Source organism: Neophocaena asiaeorientalis, unplaced genomic scaffold (genome assembly GCF_003031525.2).
Source record: "Neophocaena asiaeorientalis asiaeorientalis breed wild unplaced genomic scaffold, Neophocaena_asiaeorientalis_V1.1 scaffold571, whole genome shotgun sequence".
Lineage (NCBI taxonomy): Eukaryota > Metazoa > Chordata > Mammalia > Artiodactyla > Phocoenidae > Neophocaena > Neophocaena asiaeorientalis.
The window spans coordinates 999,561-1,027,550 of NW_020175669.1; the positions used below are offsets into that span (position 1 = coordinate 999,561).

The 27,990-nt window shown below is 35.4% G+C and overlaps 1 protein-coding gene across 5 annotated transcripts in view; it reads right to left on the minus strand.

The window, feature by feature from the left end:
* The window catches only part of SOX6 (SRY-box transcription factor 6), a 414,778-nt gene that overhangs the window by 121,960 nt on the left and 264,828 nt on the right, over positions 1-27,990 (minus strand). For all 5 annotated transcript variants that reach the window (XM_024731581.1, XM_024731582.1, XM_024731583.1 and 2 more), the window contains exon 7: positions 8,451-8,571. In XM_024731581.1, coding sequence (XP_024587349.1) covers positions 8,451-8,571 — 121 coding nt within the window. The remainder of the gene's footprint in view (positions 1-8,450; positions 8,572-27,990) is intronic.

A 27,990-nucleotide genomic window follows, 5' to 3' on the forward strand; every position in this document is an offset into this window, starting at 1 on the left:
TTTCTATATACTAGCAATGAACAATCCAAAAGGAAGTTAAGAAAGCAATTCTACTTACAATAGCATCTAAAAGAATCAAATACTTAGGAATAAACTTAACTAAAGAGGCAAAGACTTGTACACTGAAAAACTATAAAACATTTCTGAAAGAAAATTTTAAAGATCTAAATAAATAGAAAGGCATCCATGTTCATAGACAGGAAGACTTCACATTGTTAAGATCAACAAAGCAATCTACAGACTCAGTGAAATCTCTACCAAAATTCCAACCATCTTTTTTTACAGAAATGGAAGCCAATCCTCAAATTTATATGGAATTGCATGGGGCCCCAATAGCCCAAACAATTTTGAAAAAGACAAATAAAGTTGGAAGACTCATACTTTCTGATTTCAAAATTTACTACAAAGTTAGAGTAATTAAAACAGTATGATACTGGCATAAGAACAGATATATAGACTAATGAAACAGAATAGAGAGCCCAGAAATAAACCCTTACATATAGTTAATTGATTTTTTACAAGGGTACCAAGACCATTCATTGGGGAAAAGACATCTTTTCAACAAATGGTGCTGGAAAAACTGATATCCACATGCAAAAGAATGAAGTTGGACCCTTAATTTATACCATATATAAAAATTAACTGGAATGGATCAAAGACCTAAACTTAAGTACTAAAACTATAAAACTCTTAGAAGAAAACATAGGAGTAAATCTTTGGATTTGGCAATGATTTCATGGATATGACAGCAAAAGCACAGGCAACAAAAGAAAAAATAGATAAATCAGACTTCATCAAAATTAAACAATTTTGTGCATCAAAGAATACTATCGAGTAAGTGAAAAGACGACCTACAAAATGAGAAAAAAAACTTGCAAGTCATATATTTGATACAGGATTAATATCTAGAATATATAAGAACTCCTGAAACTCAATAAAGACAAAACAAACAACCCAATTCAAAAATAGGCAATGTACTTAGACATTTCCAAGGAAGATATACAAATTTCCAATAGGCACGTGAAAAGATGCTCAAAATCATTAATCATCAGGGAAATGAAAAACAAAACCACAGTGAGATACCACTTCACATCTACTAGGATGGCTATAATTTTTTTTAAAAAATGGAAAATAACAAGTATTGGTTAGGATATAAAGAAATTGCAACACTCTTGCATTACTGGTGGGAATGTAAAAGGTGCAGCCCGTATAGAAATCAGTTTGATGGTATCTCAAAGGGCTAAACATAGAACTACCACATGATACAACAATTCCATTCCTACGTGTATATCTAAAAGAACTGCAAGCAGGGACACAAACAGGTATTTGTATACCAATGTTCACAGCAGCATTATTCACAATAGCCAAAATGTGGAAACAACAGAAATATCCATCAACAGATGAATGGATAAACAAACAAATATATAGACGTAGATATATATATACAATGGGATATTATTCAGCCATAAAAAAGAATGGACTTTTGATACATACTACAATATGGATGGACCTTGAAAACATTATGCTTAGTGAAATAAGCCAGATGCAGAGGGACAAATATTGTATGATTCCATTTATATGAAGTACCTAGAATAGGCAAATTCATATAGAAAAATAGTGAAATAGAGGTTACTAGGGATTCAGGGTAGGAGGATAGGGAGAGTTATTGTTTAATGGTCACAGAGTTTTTGTTGGAGATGATTGAAAGTTTGTGGTACAGATAATGGTAATGGTTACAAAAAACTGCAAATGTATTAATATCACTGAGTTGTACATTGAAAAATGGTTAAAATAATAAATATTATTTTATGTATATTTTACCACAATTTTTTTCTTAAAGAAACAGCAGGTATACTAGTAAAATTGCTTTTGGTCATCAGGCAGAGAGACAATATATCTCAGTCAAAAGCTCGGTTTTGGGACCACATTTCTAATGGATAAGAATGCAGTTTAATGTAGTTAAATTTACTTAGTTTCATGGTCAGACTTTATCCCCAAACATAGCGTTTTAGAATTTTCAAATAACTTTCATACATTTTAACAAATTTAATCTTCACACCCATGCTGAGCAGCGGACAACTCATGACATATTTTTTTAGATGACAAAAATGAGAGGCTCAGCAAGGTTAAGTGATATGTTCAAGTAAGAATTAAATAAAATAATGTAAAATATTTAACACAGTGTTTGGCACAAAGTAATTATTCAATAAGCTTTAGCTGTTATCATATTATAAATAGTAAGTAAGTGTAGGAGTCATGAGCAGGCAGACATCCTACTCCTAGGATCTCCTGGGAAGCTTTAAGGGTGCTACTCCAGCAGCAATCATTTTGAAAATCCCAACTACACGAAGTCCATGGGTCAGCTGCATCATCCCTGGCACACAAAGGATGCTATCCAGTGTTTTTATTTTACAGTCAATTCAATCACTCTGATATACACATTGGCAGCTACGAAAGAGGCTTAATCTTTTAGTTTTCTCAGTCATAGGTACTCAATTGTATTCATCTTACCCTGGATTGCTATATCTCTCAGCATCATGATGTGAAAGAGCAAAGCAACCAAACTTCTCTGGTTTATGTTCTGGGCCCTGATAAGTTCCTTTTTAGAAAGATGTCTCTAATTAGAGAACCAGTTTTTTTTTTTTTTTAAATAGGTGGGGTTTAATTAGGGATTATAGCTCAATAAAAGAATTGCAGCAGAGATTATTTTGATAGATGTTCCCCTGAAACTGTACAATCCCCGTCAGCAACATGCCTCCTCAGCAACTCACCAGAGTGGGAGAGCTTGCTTGGTGTTCACTACCCATGGGGGCCCTGAAATGTCCAGAATAATGGGTCAAATTATCTGAAGAGGAGAAGGTTGATAGCCCTAAATATATTTGTTTAGAATGTACTAATATGGATTCAGAAACAGTCAACTTTAACAGGAAAAATCAGCCCAAGGTGGTCCTTGCTTTCTGGAAATGAAGATAATTAGTCAATCAGTTGAAGGCACAAACACTATGGAATTGTTTCAGGTTATGGGAAGGTGAAAAAAGAGCAAAAAGAGAGCAATTTATTTTGTAATTCATTAAAAACCAATGTAGCACTTCTTCTTCTTCTTGCTTAGGGGATCAAACTATAAAGTTACACCCCCATTTCAAGGCTTTTATATGTGACAACACTACTCCTCTAAAATTTCAGTCATTGTCTCACAAGTGAAATTATAGCTCAGTTTGGGGCAAAAAAGTTTTCCTTGTCCAGACACCATTCAAACAGTATTCTCCTTTCCCAGTTTCTGTGAATGACAAGAACATTGCATACACTGTCTCCTAAGTATGGAATGTCTCTCCCAGTAGCATATGAACATATAATTTTAATCCTTTTAAAGTATAATTTTTATATACAATAAAACCTGAATCAGCCAAAGTATTTAAGAATTTAGGGTTCTGGTTAATTCAGTTCTCTGACATAACTTAGGGGTCGCCAGATAATAACTTTTTTACCAGGCTTGCTCGTGATTAAAAATCATCGTACATGTCCAAATCCACTGTCCTGCCCTAAACAACAGGTTTTAGCCAACATAATCAAATCCAGCTTTGCTACCCCAAGACACTACTCTATGCTTCACAGATGCTGTTCAGCGGGGGTAACTCACTACTGCACAATATTGCCTCAATGTCTAGATTCCCCTTACTTACATACTGCAATCTCAGTGATACTGTGTACATTTTATAAAATGGTCCAAACTCACTGACTATATAACAATATCTTCCCCCATAAAAAACAGTATTATTCCCCCAGACCAAACAAATGAAGAGGAAATAGGCAGTCGACCTGAAAAAGAATTCAAAATAATGAAAGTAAAGATGATCCAAAATCTTGGAAATAGAATGGAGAAAATACAAGAGACGTTTAACAAAGAACTAGAAGAGAAAGAGAAAACAAACTAAAGAAAACAAACAATGATGAACAACACAATAAACAAATTAAAGAGAAAACAATGATGAACAACACAATAAACGAAATTAAAAATTCCCTAGAAGGAATCAATAGTAGAATAGCTGAGGCAGAAGAACGGATAAGTGACCTGGAAGATAAAATAATGGAAATAACTACCACAGAGAAGAAAAAGGAAAAAAAAATGAAAACAATTGAGGACAGTCTCAGAGACCTCTGGGACAACATTAAATGCACCAACATTCGAATTATGGGGGTCCCCGAAGAAGAAGAGAAAAAAAAGGGACTGAGAAAATATTTGAAGACATCATAGTTGGAAACGTCCCTAATATGGGAAACAAAATAGTCAATCAAGTGCAGGAAGCACAGAGAGTCCCATACAGGATACCTTACAGGATAAATCCAAGGAGAAACTCACCAAGATACATACTAATCACACTACCAAAAATTAAATACAAAGAAAAAATATTAAAAGCAGCAAGGGAAAAGCAACAAATAACATACAAGGGAATCCCCATAAGGTTACCAGCTGATCTCTCAGCAGAAACTCTGCAAGCCAGAAGGGAGTGGCAGGACATATTTAAAGTGATGAAAGGGAAAAACCTACAACCAAGGTTACTCTACCCAGCAAGGATCGCATTCAGATTCAACTCAACGGAGAAATTAAAACCTTTACAGACAAGGAAAAGCTAAGAGAATTCAGATACTTTCACAACTATTATTCAACATAGTCATGAAAATTTTAGCCCCAGCAACAAGAGAAGATAAAGAAATAAAAGGAATCCAAATCAGAAAAGAAGTAATACTGTCACTATTTGCAGATGGCATGATACTATATATAGAGAATCCTGAAGATGCTACCAGAAAACTACTAGAGCTAAGCAATGAATTTGGTAAAGTAGCAGGATACAAAATTAATGCCCAGAAATCTCTTGCAGTCCTATACACTAACAATAAAAATTCTGAAAGAGAAATTAAGGAAACACTCCCATTTACCACTGCAACAAGAAGAATAAAATACCTAGGAAGAAACCTACCTAAGGAGACAAAAGACCTGTATGCAGAAAACTATAAGACACTGGTGAAAGAAATTAAAGATGATACAAACAGATGGAGAGATATACCATGTTCTTGGATTGGAAGAATCAACATTGTGAAAATGACTACACTACCCAAAGCCATCTACAGATTCAATGCAATCCCTAACAAACTACCAATGGCAGTTTTCACAGAACTAGAACAAAAAAATTCACAATTTGAATGGAAACACAAAAGACCCCGAATAGCCAAAGCAATCTTGAGAAAGAAAAACGGAGCTGGAGGAATCAGGCTCCCTGACTTCAGACCATACTACAAAGCTACAATAATCAATACAGTATGGTACTGGCATAAAAACAGAAATATAGATCAATGGAACAGGATAGAAAGCCTAGAGATAAACCCATGCACATATGGTAAGCTTACCTTTGAAAAAGGAGGCAAGAGTACACAATGGAGAAAAGACAGCCTCTTCAATAAGTGGTGCTGGGATAACTGGACAGCTACATGTAAAAGAATGAAATTAGAACACTCCCTAACACTATACACAAAAATAAACGCAGAATGGATTAAAGACCTAAATGTAAGACCAGACACTATAAATCTCTTAGAGGAAAACATAGGCAGAATACTCTATGACATAAATCACAGAGTAATGGAAATAAAAACAAAACTAAACAAATGGGACCTAATGAAACTTAAAAGCTTTTGCACAGCAAAGGAAGCCATAAACAAGACAAAAAGACAACCTTAGAATGGGATAAAATATTTGCAAACGAAGCAACGGACAAAGGATTAATCTCCAAAATATACAAACAGCTCACACAGCTCAATATCAACCCAATCCAAAACTGAGCAGAAGACCTAAATAGACATTCCTCAAAAGAAGGTATACACGTTGCCAACAAACACATGAAAGGATGCTCAACATCACTAATCATTAGAGAAATGCAAATCAAAAACTACAACGAGGTATCACCTCAAACCAGTCAGAAAGTGGAGAAAAGGGAACCCTCTTGCAATGTTGGTGGGAATGTAAACTGATACAGCCACTATGCAGAACAAAATGGAAGTTCTTAACAAACTAAAAATAGAACTACCATACGACCCAGCAATCCCAGTACTGGACATGTGCCCCGACAAAACCATAATTCAAAAAGAGTCATGTACCACAATATTCACTGCAGCTCTATTTACAATAGCCAGGACATGGATGCAACCTAAGTGTCCCTTGACAGATGAATGGATAAAGAAGATGTGGCACATATATACAATGGAATATTACTCAGCCTTTAAAAGAAACGAAATTGAGTTATTTGTAGTGAGCTGGATGGACCTAGAGTCTGTCATACAGAGTGAAGTAAGTCTGAAAGAGAAAAACAAATACTGTATGCTAACACATATATATGGAATCTAAAAAAAAAAAAAAAGGTTCTGAAGAACCTATGGGCAGGACAGGAATAAAGACGTAGACGTAGAGAATGGACTTGTGGGCACAGGGAGGGCGAAGGGTAAGCTGGGATGAAGTGAGAGGGTGGCATGGAAATATATATACACCACCAAATGTAAAATAGATAGCTAGTGGAAAACAGCCGCATAGCACAGGGAGATCAGCTCGGTGTTTTGTGTCCACCTAGAGGGGTGGGATAGGGAGGTGGGAGGGAGACGCAAGAGGGAGGAGATATGGGGATATATGTATATGTATAGCTGACTCACTGTTATACATCAGAAACTAACATACCATTGTAAAGCAATTATACTGCAATACAGATGTTAGGAAACAAGAAAACAGTATTATCGTCTTAACAAAGTTACATAACATGTCAATTATGTCGATATCTGTGTCTAGAAGAAAATAAGGCCCATAACCTGATTTTGAAATATGGAGAATTTTAAATTTAAAAACATGGAAATTAAATAGTTTCCACATACAGTTCATTTAAAAGGATTCCAAAACTGGTGTAGGGATAACAACTCAGATTCAGGTTAAACCAGTAAACTTAGTTTACACCAACATTCTGAAGGAAGTCAAGGTGAAGAAAGTTCAAAACTACTTATAGAGATCAGAGAAGAAGTGAACCACTGCACTGACAGAAAGATATTCTCTGACCAAATATTATCCTGTCCTTAATATGGATACTAATTTCACAGAATATAACTTGCTCTAAAAATTCTGCTCTAGAAAAATCAACTTTTAACTTTGAGTAACACAATTTTCTTTCACTGTGGTATCCAAAAACCGTTGTTACTCCTAGTTTTGACTGCTTTATAGCTGAGGAATTTTGAAAGTCAGTCCTTAAATTAGCCAATCGCTTAAGATCTCTATTCTTTGAATAATTTGGGTTTTGACACAGACATCTTTCCTTTCCTCACAAGGAAGGGGGTTTTCTACCAAAAGCATAAGAGTAATTGATGGCAAAAAATAGATGTTAAACCCCACTAGGTTTGTTTTTATGCTATTTAGTAACATTCCTTACAGAGAATTTTAGTAAAGTGATTTATACTTTATTATTGCTTTAAGCATATTAAAATACCTTTGTTCACTTTATAAACCCATACACAAAGAAACCGCTGCAGTCAGATTTGTTGCACTCAGACTGGGTGGTTAATATAATCAGGTTAATATGTTAAAAAGAACTTGACACAGAAATTATTAATGAGTAGAACAAGGTCACTACTTCTGAGCTGAGGTCAGTTACAAAGAATGCACAAATGAAATTCAGGTTGACTTTTTATTTACTTGACTATCTTACATTGGATTCCTTTGGCAACATATCTTTAAACATTTAAAGCCCTGTTTACAAGGATGCTCTGAAAGAAGCTTCAAACCATTATGCCCCTAATTGAATTCCCCAGGAGTCCAGTAAACTCAGAGGAATAAAGAAAAATCATAACATTTGCTAAATCATCTCAAAACATACTTCACTGCAAGGTTATGTGTCCTGTTTTTGCGGTTCAAAGATGAATAGGAAAATACAACTGACTGCTTCATTATTTAGACTAAAATCAAAAAGAATTTTACCTATTAGTAGCAAGCTAATTAAATCAGCCTAGTTTTAACTCTTCTTCCAAGAGAAATCAGACAGTAAACAATAATAGCATTTTATACTGTATGCGACCACTCTCCTAGAGTATAAAAGCTCTCAGGAGGAGCAAAGTATCTTTAACCAAAGACAATTATTCACAGTAAAGGTATGAGAGAGAGCTGACAAAAATCTGTAGTCCTGAGGGAAAGTAGCATTTTATCTGTGAATTCAGAACAAACTCAAGTGGAAGAAGAGAAAGTAAAAGTTTTTAGCAACCAATTCGTTTATTAACATGCCCCCTTCACAATTCTCATTTTACTTTAAAATAGCTTTTATGATCTTTTTATTCATAGTTCCTTCATATGCTTCTGTGCTTGTTGTGATTACTAAGCAAAAACATATGGATCTTAGCATTCCCAAAAGAATGTGAAATCCCTTTCTACTTACCTGGTTTGTACGTTATTCCAGGGGGGAAGAGGAATCCCTGTTGGGCAGCAGCAGCTGCTGCCAGGGTCCGCTGGTCATGTGGAAAAATTGGGATCATGAGCGGAGGCATGTGACCCTGAACCTGCTAAACAGAAGAGAGCCTATGATCAGACAGAGAGCAAATGTATGCCAAGGAGTATTTGTTTTTCACCCATGGTGGTGTGCTGGTACCCAAACAGCCACCCACTTTTAACCTCATTCCAAATCTGCTCCCTGAGAAAACTTCAGGCTAAATTCACCAAATCCCTTTCAGATTCCACTGGTACACCAAGGACATAACCTCATTGTGAATTTGCCTCATCCCTGCTTCCACTAAATTATAGTTACTGGTTATCTTTCATCTTGACTTTTTTTCCTTTTATTTTCTTTCTTTTTTTAAAACAAAGAACTAGAAGAAATGTTTTCTTCTGTCACCTTACAATGTTGAAAGGTTTTGCCCTTTCACCTGCTTTGCATTCTGTACTTTATTTTGAAAATAGTACTTAGTATCTTTGGTCAGAAAGTAATGTCTAATTTTTATATATTCCAAAAGCTGCAGCTCCCCAGTTTAGGTATCTTATTTCAAAGCCTCGCTGCATTATGTTAAACATATAGCTCTTCAGATTTAAGGCTACTACATCTTGGCTCCCAATTAAACTAATATTCTTTGCCATCCACACCTCGATGTAACACATAAATTGCTTGTCTGGCTAAGCAGTTTTACAGCTTTATGCACTACCATGTAGCTGAGTAATTATGGAGTTGTATTCAGAGAGCACTTCATAATAAATCCTACTATATCAAATTTCATTTGACCTCAATAAATGTATCAAAGAGCACAAAAATGCAAAACAGAAAATCTTCACTCTATATCAGCATTTGTATTCCATATAAAGAAAATAAGAACTATGACAGAATCATGTCTGTGAAAATCACACTTTAATTTCCTAGCTCCCTCCCTTACTCTATGCATGCTGCCCTGATTCCAATAGCATCACAGGAAGGTTCTGTGCTGGCTTTTAGGGCATGATTTTATAAATTAAACTATAGGACTTTTGTTATTTAAAGATCAAAACTAGGACGTACTAAGAGAAATGATCTTTAAGTTCAAACTGGGTCTTTGCCCTCCTTACTAGTATAAAAGATCTGCATTATATCCTGTTTAAGATACAAACCTTTCCCAGTAATTCTACCAACCCCAAACTCTTCCCCCATTTAAATTCCTAAATCTTCTCTTTAGGCAAAATTCCATATACTGGCCGATGACCCTGTTTAAATAGCACCAACTTGCCTTGTCCTGTCCCTGTTCCCTCCACAGCCAGGGACATATTGCAAAAATGTTCCTGTGTAGGTCTAAGAGGTTTCATTTACCAACAGTTTCTCTCTAGGGAAAGCCCTAAGATGTGGGTTAATAAAGGGCAAGCAAAAAATAAACACTTTACAGTATTTTTCAGAATTCATTTCTCAGGAAAATCAACTTATAATAAAAAGGTCTTTGTGCAATTACTACGTTGCCAGTGGGGCGTGAAAGAAACTAGCTTTGGGCAGCTATTTCTTCCATTTTAGCTGAGGTAAGCCCAAGTTTTGTACATTAGAGTATCAACTTAGCCTGCTTAAACTGGAGCTGATCCCCTAGCGCCCAGGTCTTGCCTTTAACCCTGAAGAAAAGCACTAGGTTTGCTGTTCAACTCCAGCTTTTTGTGACCTGATGCAAACCTGAGATGTCAAAGATGACAGCGCTGTTCTATGTCAGAAAATTAAAAAATGATATTTTTGTGGGTGACTATTGTGCAGTGCAAGAGTATATCAAAGGAAATCACTTCATTTACTTCTAGAAACATGGTCCTAGCATGTACCCAGAACACAGCACAGATGCTTCACATTCTAAAGAAAGGAAACAAGAAACTGAGGAGTCTAGGTATCAAATTTATTTATTCTTTCCTTCTTTCATTTAACAAACATTTATTAAGTTATTATTACGTGTGGATCTTGAAAAGTAACTGGAAAAATGGGGGCTATTTTGCTTGGGAGAGAGAAGATATATGCTTATGTTCAAATATTTGAAAGAATTATGTATGGAAGAAGAACCAGATTAAGTCTGAGCAGTTACAAAGAGCAGATCTAGGCTCAAAAGAAAGAGATTTTAGGGAAGTTGAATGCAAAGAATTTGCTAATAATGAGCTATTCAATAATCACTGTGGTTAAAGAGGTCGTGTGTGCCATTTCCCAAGAGGTGGTCAAGTAAAGGCTGTATACTCATCTGTTAGAGATGCTTTAAAGGATATGCATAACTAAAACCCTGATTAGATAATGACCTATAGTGCCTTTTCAACTTTATAATTCTATGATTGTTTAAAAATCAACATTAGGAAGATAATGGCATATAGTCATTCCTTTACTCATTCATTCAACACATATTTTTATTCAGAATCTACTATGCCTACAAAGGCTTTGTTGTCAAACGAATCTGAGCTTAAATCTATACACTGCCATTTCTATGGCTGTGTGATCTTGAGCAGTTACTTAGCCTTCCTGAGTCTATTTCCTCATGTAAAAACCAAAGCTAATGATACTACCTTACATGGTTGTTGTGAGGATTAAATGAACAAGAAAAGTAATGCTTGTGGCACAGTGACTGGCATATAATAGGCACTAAGTAAACGTTAGATCCTTGCTTTTCTCTTATATAGTTTACAATTCAGTACTAGAAAATTATCAAATTACTGATAAAACAAGAAACAGTGGATCTTAATCCATAACTCTACTTCAAAAAAAGAAAACATGAGCCAAATAAATAATTCAGTTCGGCAGGCAGAGGCTTGTTTGTTCTTAGCAGACCCATGCCTCACAGAGCATTATCCCATCCCAAATATCCAGAAAACCAAGAAAAAGAAGGTGGGATTAAAAAGCTCATTTGAAGATGTAATTTGGGATCTTTAGTGTTATTCATTAAACAGCATCTTCGAATGAAAACATAATTTTATTTTTACATTGGTGCCCAAGCTCTTCAGATCTTAAGACAACATAAAGGGATCAATGGCAATTAGGCATCAGACCTTAATTACTGAAACTTGGTGTCTGAAGATATTTCCTTTGTAATTAGCTACGCACATGAGATAATTAAGTAGGCCGCCTAAGGTCATTTTTTTCTAAACTTTTTATTTTATGTTGGAGTATAGCTGATTAACAATGTTGTGATAGTTTCAGGTGCACAGCAAAGCAAGTCAGCCATACGTATACATGTATCGATTCTCCCCCAGACTCCCCTCCCATCCAGGCTGCCACATAACATTGCGCAGAGTTCCCTGTGTTATATAGTAGGTCCTAAGGTCATTTTTAATGCCAAAGAGCTGCAGGTGCTTCATATTAACAAAAGCTGTAAGAATTTAGGGAAGCTCTTTTCTGTCCATCACCCTCTACAAGGTAGGATATTTTAGAAAGTTTCAATGTTAACTATTAGGTAAGACGCAGTTTCAATAAACTGAGGGACAAAGTAAATAAGGAGGGGGACAGAAAGCATTGTGAAAGCAATGATAATGACGGAATCACAGAGTTGAAACGGAGCTTAGAGTTTATCTAACCTAGTAGTTCTCAAAGTGTGGTACCTGACCAGCAGCATCTAACTTCAAAAAGCAAATTATCAGACTCCACCCCAGACCTATGAATCAGAAACTCTGGAGGTTGGGTCCAACAGTCCAAAATTTAGACTAAAATTTAATCCAGAGAAGTGATTCTCAAACTTCTATGGACTTCAGAATCAACCAGAGGGCTTATTAAAACAAAAATTGTTCAACCCCACACTCAGAGTCCCTGAATCAGTAGATCTGAGGGGGAAACCTGAGAGTGTACTGTTTTAACAAGTTCCCAGGTGAAGCTCGTTAGTGCTGTTGGTCCCGGGACCATTCTCTGAGAATCACTAATCCAATTCAAACCTCACAATTTACACATAGGGAACCAGGTGGCTTAGAGAAGGTAAGGCTCTCACTGTCATAGGCAGTGTGGAGGTCACACTGCCTATAACAGAGCTGGATCTAGAATCCAGAACTGCTAACCACCCTGTCCAGTGCTTTTTCCATTATGTCACATGGACTTCATTGATAGAAAAGAGAGAAATCATGTGTGTACACTCTTTGCATAGAGAAAATCTGGGGGGCTGCAACTGAAAATAATTTTATATTTCAGAGGTGTGTCTCTGGAGGTGACTGGGAGTATAGATATTATGTTGTTCAGTTTTAGTCTGTTCCTTCTCTCTTATTTTATACCCAGAATATTTGATCTCGAATCTATTGTCATTAATTCCAGTTAATTCATTAGCAATAATCATTTAGCTCCAGATGATAAAATTGCCCTTAACTCATTTTAAGTAAAATAATAATATGAAAACTCAAAATGCCCTTTGTTGAATACAAGCCAAAGTATCCGGTAGCCATTTAGAACATAGGCTGAGAGATGATGAAAACTCCTCTTTTATCTCTAATTACAGAAATCATCATCATCATCTTCATCATCACAGCAACTAATATGTTCCAGTATTTCCTATATGTCAAGCACTGGGAAGTGATTCACATGCTCTATCTCATTTAATTCTCAAAACTTTGTGAGGTACCTACTGTTATTATCCTCATTTATTTAATGACAAAGACAAAACCACGAGAGGTTAGGTAACTTAGTCAATTAAAAAGTGGTAGAGCCAAGATTCAAGGGCAGGTATGTCAGGCTCAGAGTCTATACTTTTAAGTACTATATTATATTAATCATAAAGTCATCTTTTGCTAAACAGACCTAAATGAGATAAGGAATATAATTCTTTGTGAAAAAAATTATTTGATTGAAAGTTTTATAAATATAATTGTAAATTTACATGTGGCTGTAACAAATAATACAGAAAGATCCCATGTTTGCTTAACTCAGTTTCCCCCAATGGTAACATCTTGCAAAATTATAGAACAATATTACAACCAGGGCACTGACATTGATACAATCCAAAAATCTTATTCAGATTTCACCAGTGGGATACCATTTAAAAGAAATTATGTGTCTTAAAAACTAGCAAGGGGGCTTCCCTGGTGGCGCAGTGGTTGAGAGTCTGCCTGCCGATGCAGGGGACACGGGTTCGTGCCCCGGTCCGGGAAGATCCCACATGCTGCGGAGCGGCTGGGCCCGTGAGTCATGGCCGCTGGGCCTGCGCGTCCGGAGCCTGTGCTCCGCGACGGGAGAGGCCACAGCAGTGAGAGGGTTGCGTACCGCTAAAAAAAAAAAAAAAACTAGCAAGGGTAATGAAGGTCTATGAATACTTACGACTGCTATCTTTCATACAAAGCTCACCAGTATGACCCAGTGCAAATAATGTGAGTGGAAATCATGAATTAAAGCAACAATTTCTCCTTTCATAGCTTGCCATTTATTTTACTTACTAGAATATTGGTTGAAGGTGGGACAAAAATAGAAAGCAAGGGCAAGGTGTGGGGGAGAGGTAACGAAAGAGGGCTTGGTGGCCACACAAGAATCACATAAATATCCAAAATATTTTTCTTCTATGGAAGTTGTGAATTAAATTTACTGCACTGCATGTCAGTGCCTAAGGCAGATAAAGAATTTTGAAAATACAGAAAAGCCCCACCCTGCTCTGAAGAATGTAAGCCTGCCTTTCCTCTTCCTTCCCATCATCCTATTTTCCCATTTGGTGACGTGCCAGGAAAGGCAGTCACATTGTAAACAGCAACCTTCAAAAATATTTTACTGAACAATAAGAAATAATAGAATTCCCCTCACTCCATCAAAGAGTGACCAGTCTCCACATGTCTTTTCCAGGAAGTTATCAAAATTTCAAATAGCATCTTTTTTTCTTGAAAGTGTAGTTTTCCCTTAGCCCAAATTCAGAGATTCTTTAATTATCCCATAGGTAAAAGTAAAACTGATTTTATTAATATAAAGAGTAAAACAATGTGACCAAAAATAATCTCTGAGCGTGAAACTGCATTACTTTTATTGCTTTGGAAGTCAGCACTAACTGGGTATGTAAGTTGAATGACTAATGAGAAACCAGGAACCCCATCATAGGTGAAGCTTAGTCAGTGCATCAGGAAAGAAACAAACTGTATCCCCCAAAGCACAACTGCCCATTAATTCTAAACTTCCACAATCCCGGACCAAAGCATTTCCCTTCTGCAGAGGGTAGGGAACACATTCTTGATCAAATAGGCTACATGCCCAGAAATTTTAATTGCTATGGTGTTCCTCACATCTTTCAGACAATCAAGACAGCAGCAGATGCATGTGAAACACTTGGGTTCTGACTCTTCCTATTCATAAAACAGCATTGTTGCATCAACACTTATGCCCTTTGTTTTCTCTGTGCTAAGTTGTTGATGATGCCATTTTTTGCCATCTGCCCCAGAGCTTCATTAAAGATACATGAATGGGCTAACTGGCCTGATATCTTGCGAGGAACAGGTGCTATTGTTTGTCCCTGAAGACTTGCACTAAAGATATGACTCAGAATACTTGAGAAAGAGCATCTGCAGCAGTCAGTCAGAGGGCAACTTGGCAGAGACCCGGCTACGTGCTAATATGCAGAGTGACACTCGGGGGCTCATTTTCTTTCATGAGGATTATTTAACTTTTCTTAGAGATAGGAAATAAGTATTTATTGAAAATCATGAACATATTAATGTCTACTACTAAGTTAAACACAGTGAGCAAGTGAAGATCTTTTTAATGCCTTATTTCTAGAAAATCATTCCTCATGTGATTTAATTGGATAAAGCTTCTTTAATCTGTTGGAAGGAATGTTTCCAACATTTGTAAATCATGACAGAGGGAGGGAAAGACAGAGACAGAAAATACAGAGAGAGAAAGAGCCATCAGAGAGGGAGAGGCAGAGCATAAAAACAGAAAGGGGCAGGGGTAGGTGTGGGGGTGGAATTTCCTTAAAGGCCCTATTCTTTATTGCAAAGAATAGCTGAGTCATTTGCATAACGTGTTACCATTATAAAAGCTGCAGTGTCTAGAGTGAAAGAAATAAAGTCCCCAGAACCTTACATGAAAAGCCTTCAAGGTCATGGAGGTATCTTCTTACTGCCAAAAAATGCATGCCAGATCTCAGTTAATTCTGGAGAGTTAGGAGGGAAAAGGTCTCATTTGATAGGATAAATTAGTGCTTTAACACAAACCTTTTAGTTTCAAAACTTTGTTTTTTTTTTTTGTCAAAAATGTTAAGACTCTGCTTTGCCCTGACTTAAAAAGCAAAATAATGCAGTGGTCAACATTTTGAACTTCTCTTGGTTGACCATAGTTTGAAGTATACTAAGGAACTTTGTATACAGCCTACCTGACTATTCTCTAACTGTTTCAATTCATTAATCATCTCTCACCAAGTAAACTGAGTGTCCTGAATGGCTTGTGACATTTATATTTCTATACACCCCATTGTTCTTATCACAGGGCTAAGAATATAGTAGGCATTTTGTGTCAACTAATCAACGTGAGAACCATCAAGGACTTAAGAACTGGTTTTCTGAGCACTAATTTCCATAGGGTAGTATTATTGTTAATACAACTGCAAAAAGTATAGAGCTGTAGTTGTTCTCATTAGAGAAGAGAATTCAAGAATGACTTTTAAATAAATCTTGATATCACTTTGTCTGCTTTTCATTTGTCTTATTTAGCAAATCTCTGGCTGCTATAGCTAATGGAGGATTGCAAATCCTTGCTTGTAGGGAATCCAGCTAGCTCTAGCAGGAGAATAATCACACTGAAATTTTATCAGGAGCAATTCTGGGACACAAATTTTCTGAGTATTTAAGAACACAGAGTCCAATCTTCCCAGATATTTTCCAACAACATCCAATGGATAATCATTGTACAAATAATGTAAGAAAAAGATCCTGTAGCCAGTGGGAAGCAGCCGCACAGCACAGGGAGATCAGTTCTGTGCTTTGTGACCACCTAGAGGGGTGGGATAGGGAGGGTGGGAGGGAGACGCAAGAGGGAGGGGATATGGGGATATATGTATACACATAGCTGATGCACTTTGTGATACAGCAGAAACTAACACACCATTATAAAGCAATTATACTCCAATAAAGATGTTTAAAAAATGCTGTTTTGTTTGTTTGTTGAAGACAAGATGTTTTCTCTCTCTCAAACTCCCACAAGGATAATATACAAAACACTTTGTTACCATTGTTAACGTTCATCTTTAATATAATTCAGTTTCTTCCTAGAATTTTGTATATTGCTGCCACCACTCTTTTCAAAATCTTCACTAAAGGGCTAGGAAAAACCCTGAAAAGGTAGAACAAACTCAGGATATTGCAGTTTAAAGGCATCCTTTTTAAAAACTCAGGCTTTAGTCTTTCAAAGTCATATGTTTTAGTTTGAACATTAATGAAGAACTAACTTTACGTTTGTAATATGTATTTTTCTGTATGTATATTATACTTAAATGAAAAGTTAATTTTAAGAAAAATGGAAAACAGCTTCAGTAGTTTACTTGTCTTTACTAATTTACACTATTAAATATATCTCACAAAATATCTAAAATATTCATAGGAAAAATGGAGATGATACGTATTGTCACTAGCTTCACTACGTCCCCACCCTCACTACCAAGAGTAACACATAGAAGCAAAGCAACTCGTTTTTTAGGTTGGTCTTTCAGATAGCTATTTCAAATCCACTTCACAGTCTAGTACTTTCCAGCTCCCTTCCTTGGTTACGCAGGGGAGAAATGATCATGGAGAGGAGGAGTACAATGGCTCCGTTTATCAGGTCAACAGCACATTTAAAAAATCTCCTTTAGGTATATATTCAGAGAGAAATGTTAATGGCCCTGAAAGGGCCAGTCCTGTCCTCTGTGTTAACACCTTTTTATATTCTCAGCATACTGTATGCACTCTGTTCTATTTCTATTTTCTAAAATGGACAAATATCTCATTAATCCACCAGGATCATCAGTAGTCAAACGTCACTACTTTATCTCTCATTCATTTGTACATGTTCTGCTTAAATATTGAATTTTCAAAGCAAAGAACATGGATTTAGTACTAATGTAATCATGATTCCTAGCATCTCTTACTTATTTGTCTCCTTACTCCTTGAAATAAAGATCTCCACACATACAAAATGACCTCTTAGGCCTCTAAGAGGCATGTTACTCTGTAAGGGAAGTCAGTAGTGCCTGTCTTCATTCAACTATCCAACAGCCTTTCACGGAGCACCTAGCACAATCTGCCCGGTACTGTGCTGGGCACTAGGAATAAAAAGATGCCTAAGAGAAGTCCATAGCTTTATTTTATCAGGTAGCAGTGTTAAGTCTGTCTTCACTTACATAGTAGTAGAAATCATCCAGTTTGTCAGCTTACTTTGGAATGGGGTCAACAGAGAAAGGAAAGATTTGCTTAAAAAGGAAAATAAATTACAACAAAAATTCCATTACGTATCTTTCCATAGTCTTCCTATAGTCTAAAACCAAGAAAAATTTTGAGAGTATTTATGAGGACAAAAGTCAGATTACTTCATAAAATGGATGACAAATGTTAATTAAATGTGTTTAAATTATCTTACTATGCTTTAAGAAACTCTCACCAGGAGGGAAGTAGTATGTCCTGGCCATAAAGAAATTAATAAAACATGTTATGCAAAAGTAAAATGTATGGTTCATTTGGAATTAGATATGTACCACCTTTTCAATCCATACAGATGCATAATCTTGTCAATTAAATATTATTGTTAAGGTCTAGTAGTATGTTAAAATCACTTTAAAGTGCAACTAAGGAAAATTCATGTGTGTTTATTACTCCTTAAGGATCTATTAGTGGGTATTTTATTCAGATTCGTGCTGTAAAATCTGCATAAACTCAGCATATTGTTATCCCCATGTGTGCATTTGTTTGGTTAAAGCAGAACAGCAAATCTCAATTTTTGCAACTTCTGAAAAAGTCAAGAGAACTAAAACAGTCTTAATTTTAATCAGATACAAACAGTTATCACTACAGAAGTGAAGAGTTGACTATTATGCAAATAGTCTCAGTTAGTGGTCACCAGGCCATCACAGAAGACTGAACTAGTCAATTATTTTAGGTATTTCCAAAGACTAGTGAAGATGAATGTTTCTTATTCCACCCTGTCTTATTTCCACAGAAGTATGAAACATATTAGAGACTAATGATTGTTTTTCTCAGATGGAAATCCCATTAAATACACAATGATCAAAGTGTTTTGCCAAGATGGAAATTAATTTTTTTTAATTCTGCATAAATGCCACATAAATATAGGAACATTTGTGAAGAATGTGGCATTCCTTTGTTTCTAACAACCAAATTCAGATATAAAGCTTTCACAAACTTTTGACCTGTAATGAAGGCAACCTGGCTTTTACCCCTGAAGTATTTTACACAGCCTTATTCTGTTACCAATGACCAGAGTTCAATTATTAAATTCCTCCTCCAGAAATGCAGGTTTACCTCTTAAACTACAGGTTTTGTTAAAATTATGCACAAGCAACTTAAAGGCAGGGCCTTTGTATCTTAGTAAAAATCCCTCTCTTGCACAGAGTAGGGACTCAACAAATATTTGTAACATAAACGCATTAGAGAACTTTCATTGTTATTTTAAAACTAAGCTACAATAATTTTGATAATTTTTACATCTTCTGAATCAATTTGAAGTCCTTTTATCATTTGAAATCCTCAAATCGAGGCAACAGAAATATACCTCTGCTTCAAACATACTTCATTACAGCGATCTTTTCTTTTGGCACGCCACAGTCTGACTTTGAAGTCCACTAGTTGGTAAGAAAATATAAAAATTGATTTTGTTCATTTATTTGAAGATATTTTTAATGACTGAGCTCTCCTAGTATATCTGTTAAAATTCTTCTATAGTATAATTTAGAGATGCCTCTAAGCTTCTTTAATAATTTCATCATCATCAGTTATAATCCTGAACTGACGGAAATAAGCTGTTCTCATCAGAAGAGCCAGAAATACAGTTTTCCAAAATAACTTTTAAAATGTTTGTTTTATCACAGTGGGCTGGTTATGCAATACAGAATGAATGACAGAAAAACATTTAAGCATCACCTATCGTGCAGAGAAGAAACAGTTTCTTTCTTAAGCTAGAAGGGCTAAGAAACATAAACTCTGAACAGAACATAAATAAGATGTTTAAACTATTGACAGCTGGGTCCCAGCCATGGCAAGATAACCCTCCCTGGAAATATCAATGAGAGACCTTGCCCGTATATGTTCAGGGGGGCAGGATGCAGAGAGGTAAAGTAAGGTGACCTTTATAGGAAATAAACACTGAGTAAAGGCATAAATAGTGCCTATAGCCACAAATCAAATAGCCTTCAGGTGTTTACTCTTTATTATACTCTAGCCTTTTTAGAGCAAAAAGTTAATAACATGGAACTTTAATTCATTTTGGAATGTAATTTACAACTCTTGCCCCACCCTCAGCATACACACTTACACACATACACACACTCATTCACACACACTCACGCATACTTCTACACTTGCTATGCCAACTAAATGCACAAGCGTGTCAACACTGAAGCTGGTATAAGGATAAGCTAATATGTTGATTCAAAAAGAGCAATTTTATTTTTATATTTTAATTTCATAGTATGTTCATATTAAATAACTTAGATACAATAAAGCAATGTTCCTATTAAAGAAGGTAAGGTGCAAACTCCCTAGCCTGGGCTGGCAGTGAAATCACTCTATAACATATTCTTAACAAACCTCTCAAACCTCTTTCCTACTACCCTTTATCCTCTTTCTCCTCTTGCTTTCAATAGCTTCTAAGTTTCTGTGCATGACGCTTTTCTCACTCACCATGTAGAATGATCTTTCCTTTCCCCTTTGCCATCCTAAACCTGACCTACCGTTCAAAGTGCAGCTCAAAACTCCTCTATGAAAGTTCCCCAGGTATAAATTTCTTTCCCTCTGTCAAAAGTTACACTGCATACACTGTGTTTAATTATTTAATGGTTTTCAGTTCAATATTTGACACCATTCTAGGCACTGGGGACACAGAAGTAGAGAAAATTTCCTACCATTATCTCCTAGGGAAGACAGACAACGTACAAATGAATGTAATATGTATGTATGTGTCTGTATACACACACCCATGAGCAAATATATATTAAATATAATAAATGCCAGTTGATAATAGATGTTATGAAGAAAAATAAAGTTAAGATAATGAGATAGAGTATGAGGGGTAGAGGGTGGGAAGCAGGAGGTAGTCAGTAGGGAGTAGAAAGGACTATTTGGGATAGTGGTGGTCAAAAAAGGCCTCTCTGAGGAAACAACATAGCTCAGGGTTAAATGAACTAAAGTTGCATGAGATCTGATTTAGGTTTATAAAGATCACTCTGGTCGCTGTGAGAAAATTTGACTTTATTAGGGCCAGAATGAAAGCTGAGAGACCAGTTTAGAAACTACCTCAACAGTCCAAAAGTGGGGATAACAGTGAACTTTTTGCATTTTATATATCTCTCTGCTCAAGCAGAAGGAAGACATCTTGCAGACAGATTCTTAGCACACTACTAGGACAGTGCCTCCAAATATGAAAGGGAAAATGTCATTATCTGACTGATTATCTTAACTGACTGACTAAAACAGACCTGTCCCATGATTTCATGAGACAAGAAGCATAGCATTTTCAAGTTTCAAGCACTTGCACCTTTTTATGCCCATAGGGGAGAAGAGTACAAGAAACTAAAACCTAAGTGGCTACTGCTGAATCACTATAATTCTTTTCCCCAAATAGTATGTCTGAATAAAATTTTAAGCAGCCGAGAAGCTTATTGACAAAAACTAAAAATGTAAATCCTTAATTCAGTCTCTGTGTGGGAAAAATAGGAATATTTTAAATGACACTCAAGCTACCTATGAGAAAAAAAAATCAACTGTTAGTAAAGATCAGAAGAGTAGAAAATTTAATATATGCAAACTGGCTCAAAACACTGGCTAAATTAAACTTCTCTTGCTTTTTTTTTTTGGCAGTTGAGACTAATGTTATATTTGCCCAATGAAATGGAATTTACAATACAGAGTCAGATGCTGCAGCAAATTCACCTCAAATAATATTCTTCGCTGTTACAAAGAACAATAGGCCAATAGCATAATTTGAATGATTAGTAATAACTCATGTAATCACAGCTGAAAGGGAATAGAAACTCAAGCCCAAAACGAAACAAAATGGTCCACTCAGGTCAATTAAAAAAAAAACAGAACTCAAAATGGAAAATTATCATATTGAATTTTCCACACATTCTTTTTTTTTTTTTTTGCGGTACGCGGGCCTCTCGCTGTTGTGGCCTCTCCCGTTGCGGAGCACAGCCTCCGGACGCGCAGGTTCAGCGGCTATGGCTCACAGGCCCAGCCGCCCTGCGGCATGTGGGATCTTCCCGGACCGGGGCACGAACCCGTGTACCCTGCATCGGCAGGCAGACTCTCAGCCACTGTGCCACCAGGGAAGCCCCCCCAACTTGACCAATTTTAAGACAGTTCAACTTAACTTTATAAATTTCTGTGGGTAAGAAAGTGAAACAAGGAGAGAAACAGAACCGCCTTTGCATCCCCCGCCCCCCCAAAAAAGAAAAATATATGTCCCATGATATGTGAGTCACATGGTAAAGTACCTATCCATAGATTTAATTTTTGACTTTAGCTTGGGTTAAAACTTGAATTCCTAAAAATGTAGTTACAAATTTGTGAGCAGGCATTTTCCTTAACCCTACTATCTGCATCCACGAGGATCTAGAATAATGGTGATCAAAGCTATAGATATTTATTTTTAGTTCCAAATGACAATTCCCAAATATGAATGACACAAAGCCCAGCTTTGAGTCTCTTCAACTCTTCTCAATATAAAAGGTCAGTTTAGCTCCTTTAAAACTGCACTATGATTGTATTTTCCATGGTAGAACAAGGCGTTGAATCTACACAGACATTATCAACCAATAACAATAGGTCTTTGTCCAGCTGTGACTACTTCCCTCCTCTACAACCATTTCTTATCTGGCCCAGGAAATGCCTGTTTTAACTGACAGGTAGGAGATTAAATCGACAGCTGCTGAAACACAATCTCAGCTCTGTTAGATAGGCTTTCATTGAAAAGCACTACAAACACATAATTTGTTTATGTTGTACCAGCAATCTCTGACAAAGCAGACTGTCTAGCTGAGACAAATGTGGTTAAACCCATTTATTGTATTATTTCTGCTACACAGAACAAGCTCTTAAAACACAGAAACTAGACAAGGCACAAAGCTCTAGCTGTCTAAAGAAATCAAGAAGAGATGACTTCTTGTTACACTAGCCCTTTTTATACAGAAAGCATGTTCTCCCCTGGAAAACATCTATTCCATTTTTATTTTAAGTGAGTGGTTCAATTATGTTTATGTTTTCAGTTTTTGAAGTTTCTTTTGTTGCTTCCAGCATAAACAGGCATAAAATCACCTAATCACTAAATGTCTCTAGATTTAAGAACATGATGAATATTTATAGCAAGTGCTATATCACTCCTTCAAAAAAATACCCATAATGATAAATTCTAATGACAATTGACCCTCTTTCAATATTTACTGCAAATTCTGATAATGCTATTCGACTTCTTTATTTCACTTGATGTAAAAATAGCTTTGCAACTTATAAAGAATATGAATAGCAGTTTCCTTAAAATTAAGGAGTCATGCACAGAGATACCTAATTTTATAAAATAAATGTCAAGGGGGGAGGTTCTAACAACAACAGCAACAATAAAATCTGCTAGTTACGTGGCCATAAATTACTTGCTCCAGGTTAATAATAAGAAGCAGAAATAAATTTTATTATTTTATATCTAAAATTTATTCTTTAGGTTACTCATTCAACTCTAGCTAGCATTCTGAGTATACTGTATATACATAAACTGTAAAATTAGTATAACTAAAGATTAAAGTCTATATCTACCTTCACTAAATTCTAAAAGTTATAATCAATGATAATGAAACAACAGATGGTACCCAATATGGTTTAAAAATAAGAAAACAGATGCTGTAACTCAAACTTGTCAAAAATTTTTAGGAAGAGTAGCATAATAAAGATTATAAAACTATATTTGAAATATGGCCAAAAGGATTATGGTTAGCCACTCTCAAACATGTCACCATTCCCTAAAATCTTATTTTATTTTTCCTTAATCATCATCATAAAACAGGCAAGTGAGAAAATAATCTTCCACGTTGGAACATATGGGCCACTTGGAACTCAAGTTAGTCTTAAAATACAGAAAGTATGCAATAAACTAGCTGAATCCATGGGGTCTCCCTCAAACAGCATGGATAATGAGGGGAATCCATAACAGACATAAACAAACCCAGAAAGATGTCTAGACCCCACATCATTATGTATGATATATGCCCAAGATATATGGGCATACATTTGAATGTTCAAGCTCAAACTTGGCTTCTATTAGACTGATTCAGTCACAGCATGGGGTTTCTTTAATAAACAAACCTTACTGTTAGAAAATATTGGAGACTCAAATCATGTATTATGCCCCAGCTAGTTAAAGATGTGGTGCTCTAAAGCCCTATATCCCTTGAAGCTGTCTTACAACAGACTGTAAATAATAAAGGAAAACTACATCTAGAAAAACATATAGAAGTCTTAGATTTTTGCATTACAAGTTGGGAGCAGATACTACACAAAGCTAACATTTCAACTAATTTTTAAATTCCCATTAAAAATTAGAAATGAGTTGAACAATGTGGGCCTTAGTCTTTTATTTTCCATGATTCTGAAGAATGTTGAATGCCTTCAGATAAAAGATGTAACCAGGGTTATTTATTTCACTACAATAAGTTCTTTGCCATATTTGATATATACACACATGTATAATATAAATAGCTTTACTTCACTTTAGGATCAGACTTTAGAAACAGAATGGTCTTAGAAACCCATTTTTCCAATACTTTCATTTTAAACATAAATATAATAAGGCCCAGGAAGGAGAAGTGATTTGTCAAGGTCACAAAATTTGAGAATGGCTAAGCCAAAGTTAAAAACAAGGTCTTTACTCCAAGTGTGCCGATTTCACAAAATTATAAAATCAGAGATTTTTAGGAATGGAAATAGATTTAGAAACTATGTAATCCAGTGATTCTCACCTGGACAAGGAGTTCTGGTGAGCTTTTTCAGAAATACATATGCTCTCTCCTTCCTTGACAAGTACTACCGATCAGGCCTAACTACCACATTTTATAGAGGAGAAAACTGAGGCACGAAAGGATAATGTGACTTCCGCATGGCAACATAACTAGTTAAAATCAGCTAAGATTTGGAACTAGGTCTAATTCCCAGTTCAGGAATTTTCATTTTTCTTTCCTCATTTTCTTTCTGTCTCCTTTAAGGTAAAACCTAAATATAAATACACCCTTTCTGTTCTCAACTTTGGTCTAAATATTTTTTCTTAAACATAAATTTACATCATGTGACAGAGGATGAAAGCAAACCTCAATCTTCTACAAAGACATTCTGGCACAGTAACTCTGATAATTGTCTCTCCTCCTCTTTTCCCCCACTTCACAACCTTCAAGTTTGTATGCCTGTGACATACATTAAAATCAATCATGTATTCTTCTTTTTTTCTTAAGATAGTGAAACCATAAACTCCTCTGAGAAGAGAATCATAACTTCTTCTCTCATATTCCTTACAATATACAGAACACAAAGACAGCTTTTAGTAAAATATAAATTGAGTTATCTGTTTGCAAAATATAAATTGAGTTATTTTTCCGAAGGTCAGGGTATTAGTTTTAAAAAGCATAAAAGTAGATTGACTAAGTAGAATGCAACAGTATATAAAAAGGATAATAAATCATGACCAAGTAAAGTTTATTTTGGGAATGCAAAGTTGGTTTAACATTTCAAAATCAATCATTATAATTCATCATTATAAGAGAACAAAGTAGGAAAAACATGATCATTTCAACAGATGCAGAAAAAGCATTTGCAAAAAATTACTACTCATTCATGATAAATACTTTCAGCAAATTTGAATCAAAGGGAACTTCTTTAATCTGATTAAAGGTATATTTGAAAACCCTACAGCTAACATTGTCATCAATGGTGAAAGTCTCCCTGTTTTCTACCTAAGGCAAAAATGTCTGCTCTCACCATTTCTATTCAATATTGTACTAGATTTCCTAGCCAGTGCAATAAGCAAAGGAAAAGAAATCAAATGAACATAGATTGGAAATAAATAAGTGAAATTGTTTTTAGCTACAGAAAATATGATCATGACCTAGAAAACCTTAAGGAAATCTAAAAGAATAACCTACCAGAACTAATAAGTAAATGAAGAAAAGTCACAACATACAAGGTCAATAACAAAAATCACTTGTCTTTCTTGGTTTTAGCAATATCCTTCTGGATATATCTCCACAGGCAAGGGAAACAAAAGCAAAAATAAACAAATGAGATTACATTAAGTTAAAAATCTTCCACACAGCAAAGGAAACTGTCAACAAAACGAAAAGACAATGTAACAAATGGGAGAAGATATCTGCAAATCATAGATCTGATAAGGGGTTACATCCAAAATATAAAATATACAACTCAACAACAAAAACAAACAGCCTGATTAAAAAATGGGCATAGGATATGAATAGGCATTTTCCCAAAGAACACATACAGATGGTTAACAGGCACATGAAAAGATGTTCAACATCACTAATTACTAGGGAAATGCAAATCAAAACCATAATGAGATATTACCTCATACCTGTCAGAATGGCTATTACCAAAAAGATGACAAATAACAAGTGTTGTAGAGGATGTAGAGAAAAGGGAACCCTCATACACTACTGGTGGGAATGTAAATTGGTGTAACCACTATGAAAAACAGTATGGAGATTCCACAAAAAATTAAGAGTAGAACCACCATATGATCCAACTATTCCACTTCTGGATATTTATCTGAAGAACACAAAAACATTAATTCAAAAAGATACATGCACCCTTATGTTCACTGCAGCATCATTTATAATAACCAAGATATGGAAACAACCTAAGTGCCTACTGATGGATGAATGGATAAAGAAGATGTGGTATAAATATGATGGAATATCACTCAGCCATAAAAAAGATGAAATCTTGCCATTTGCAATAACATGGATGGACCTTGAGGGTATTACGCTAAGTGAAATAAGTCAGACAGAGAAAGACAAATACTGTATGATTTCACTCACATATGGAATATTTAAAAAAATGAAAAACAAAACAAACACATAGATACAGAGAACTAAGCAGTGGTTACCAGAGAGGAAGGGGAGGTAGGGAGAGGACAAAATGGGTAAAGGGGGTCAATTGCATGGTGGTGGAAGTGAAACTTTTGGGGGTGAGCAAGCTGTAGTGTATACAGCAGTCAAAATATAATGTTGTACACATGAAATGAATATAATTTTATAAGCCAATATTACCTCAATTTAAAAGAGAAAGAAAAAGGATTTGTGGAAAGAAAAAATATTTGGAGGGTGGGCAAAATGGGTGAAGGGAGTCACAAGGTACAAACTTCCAGTTATAAAATAAGTAAGTCCTGGGGATGTAATGTACACCATGGTGACTATAGCTAATACTGTACTGCATATTTGAAAGTTGCTGAGACAGTTGATTTTAAAAGTTCCCATCACAAGAAAAAAAATTTGTCATTATATTTCTTGATGGATGCTAACTAGATTTATTGTGGTGACCATTTCACAATATTTACAAACATAAAATCATTATGTTGTATACCCAAAACTAATATGTTATATGTCAATTATACGTCAATTAAAAAAAGACTTAAAAAATCACTTGTCTTTCTATATACTAGAGAAACTAGAATAAACAATTAGAAAAGGCAATTTTAAAAAAAACTCTATTTTCATTAGCACAAAAAATAAAATGCCTAGAAAAACATAACCAAAGTATACAAGGCCTCTACACTGAAAGCTATAAAAACATTGCAAAAGGAAATTTTTAAAATACCAGAAAAAATGGAGTTAGATTTGGAATGGAAGCCTTCATGGAATGGAAGTCTCAATATCGTTACGATAGCAGTTCTCCCCAAATCAATGTAGAGATTCAATGCAATCTCAGTTAAAATCCCGAAGGACATTTTGAAGATAGTGTCAAACTGATTCTAAAATTTACATGGAAAAAAATAGCCGAAACAATTTTGAAAAAGGAAAACAAAACTGGAGAACTATCGTAAGATTTCAAGACTTATTATAATGCTACAATAATCAATTAGGGTAGTATTGGCATAAGGATATACATGTAAATAAATAAAATAGAATATAGAGTCCAGAAAGAAATCCACACTTGACTTTCACAATGATGCCAATATAAGTCAATGGGGAAAGGATAGTCTCTTAAACAGCTTTTGCTAGAAATGGATATCAGTGTGGGGAAAAATAAACCTAGACCTTTATCTGACACCAAACACAAAATTTAACTAAAAATGGATTAAGACCTAAATG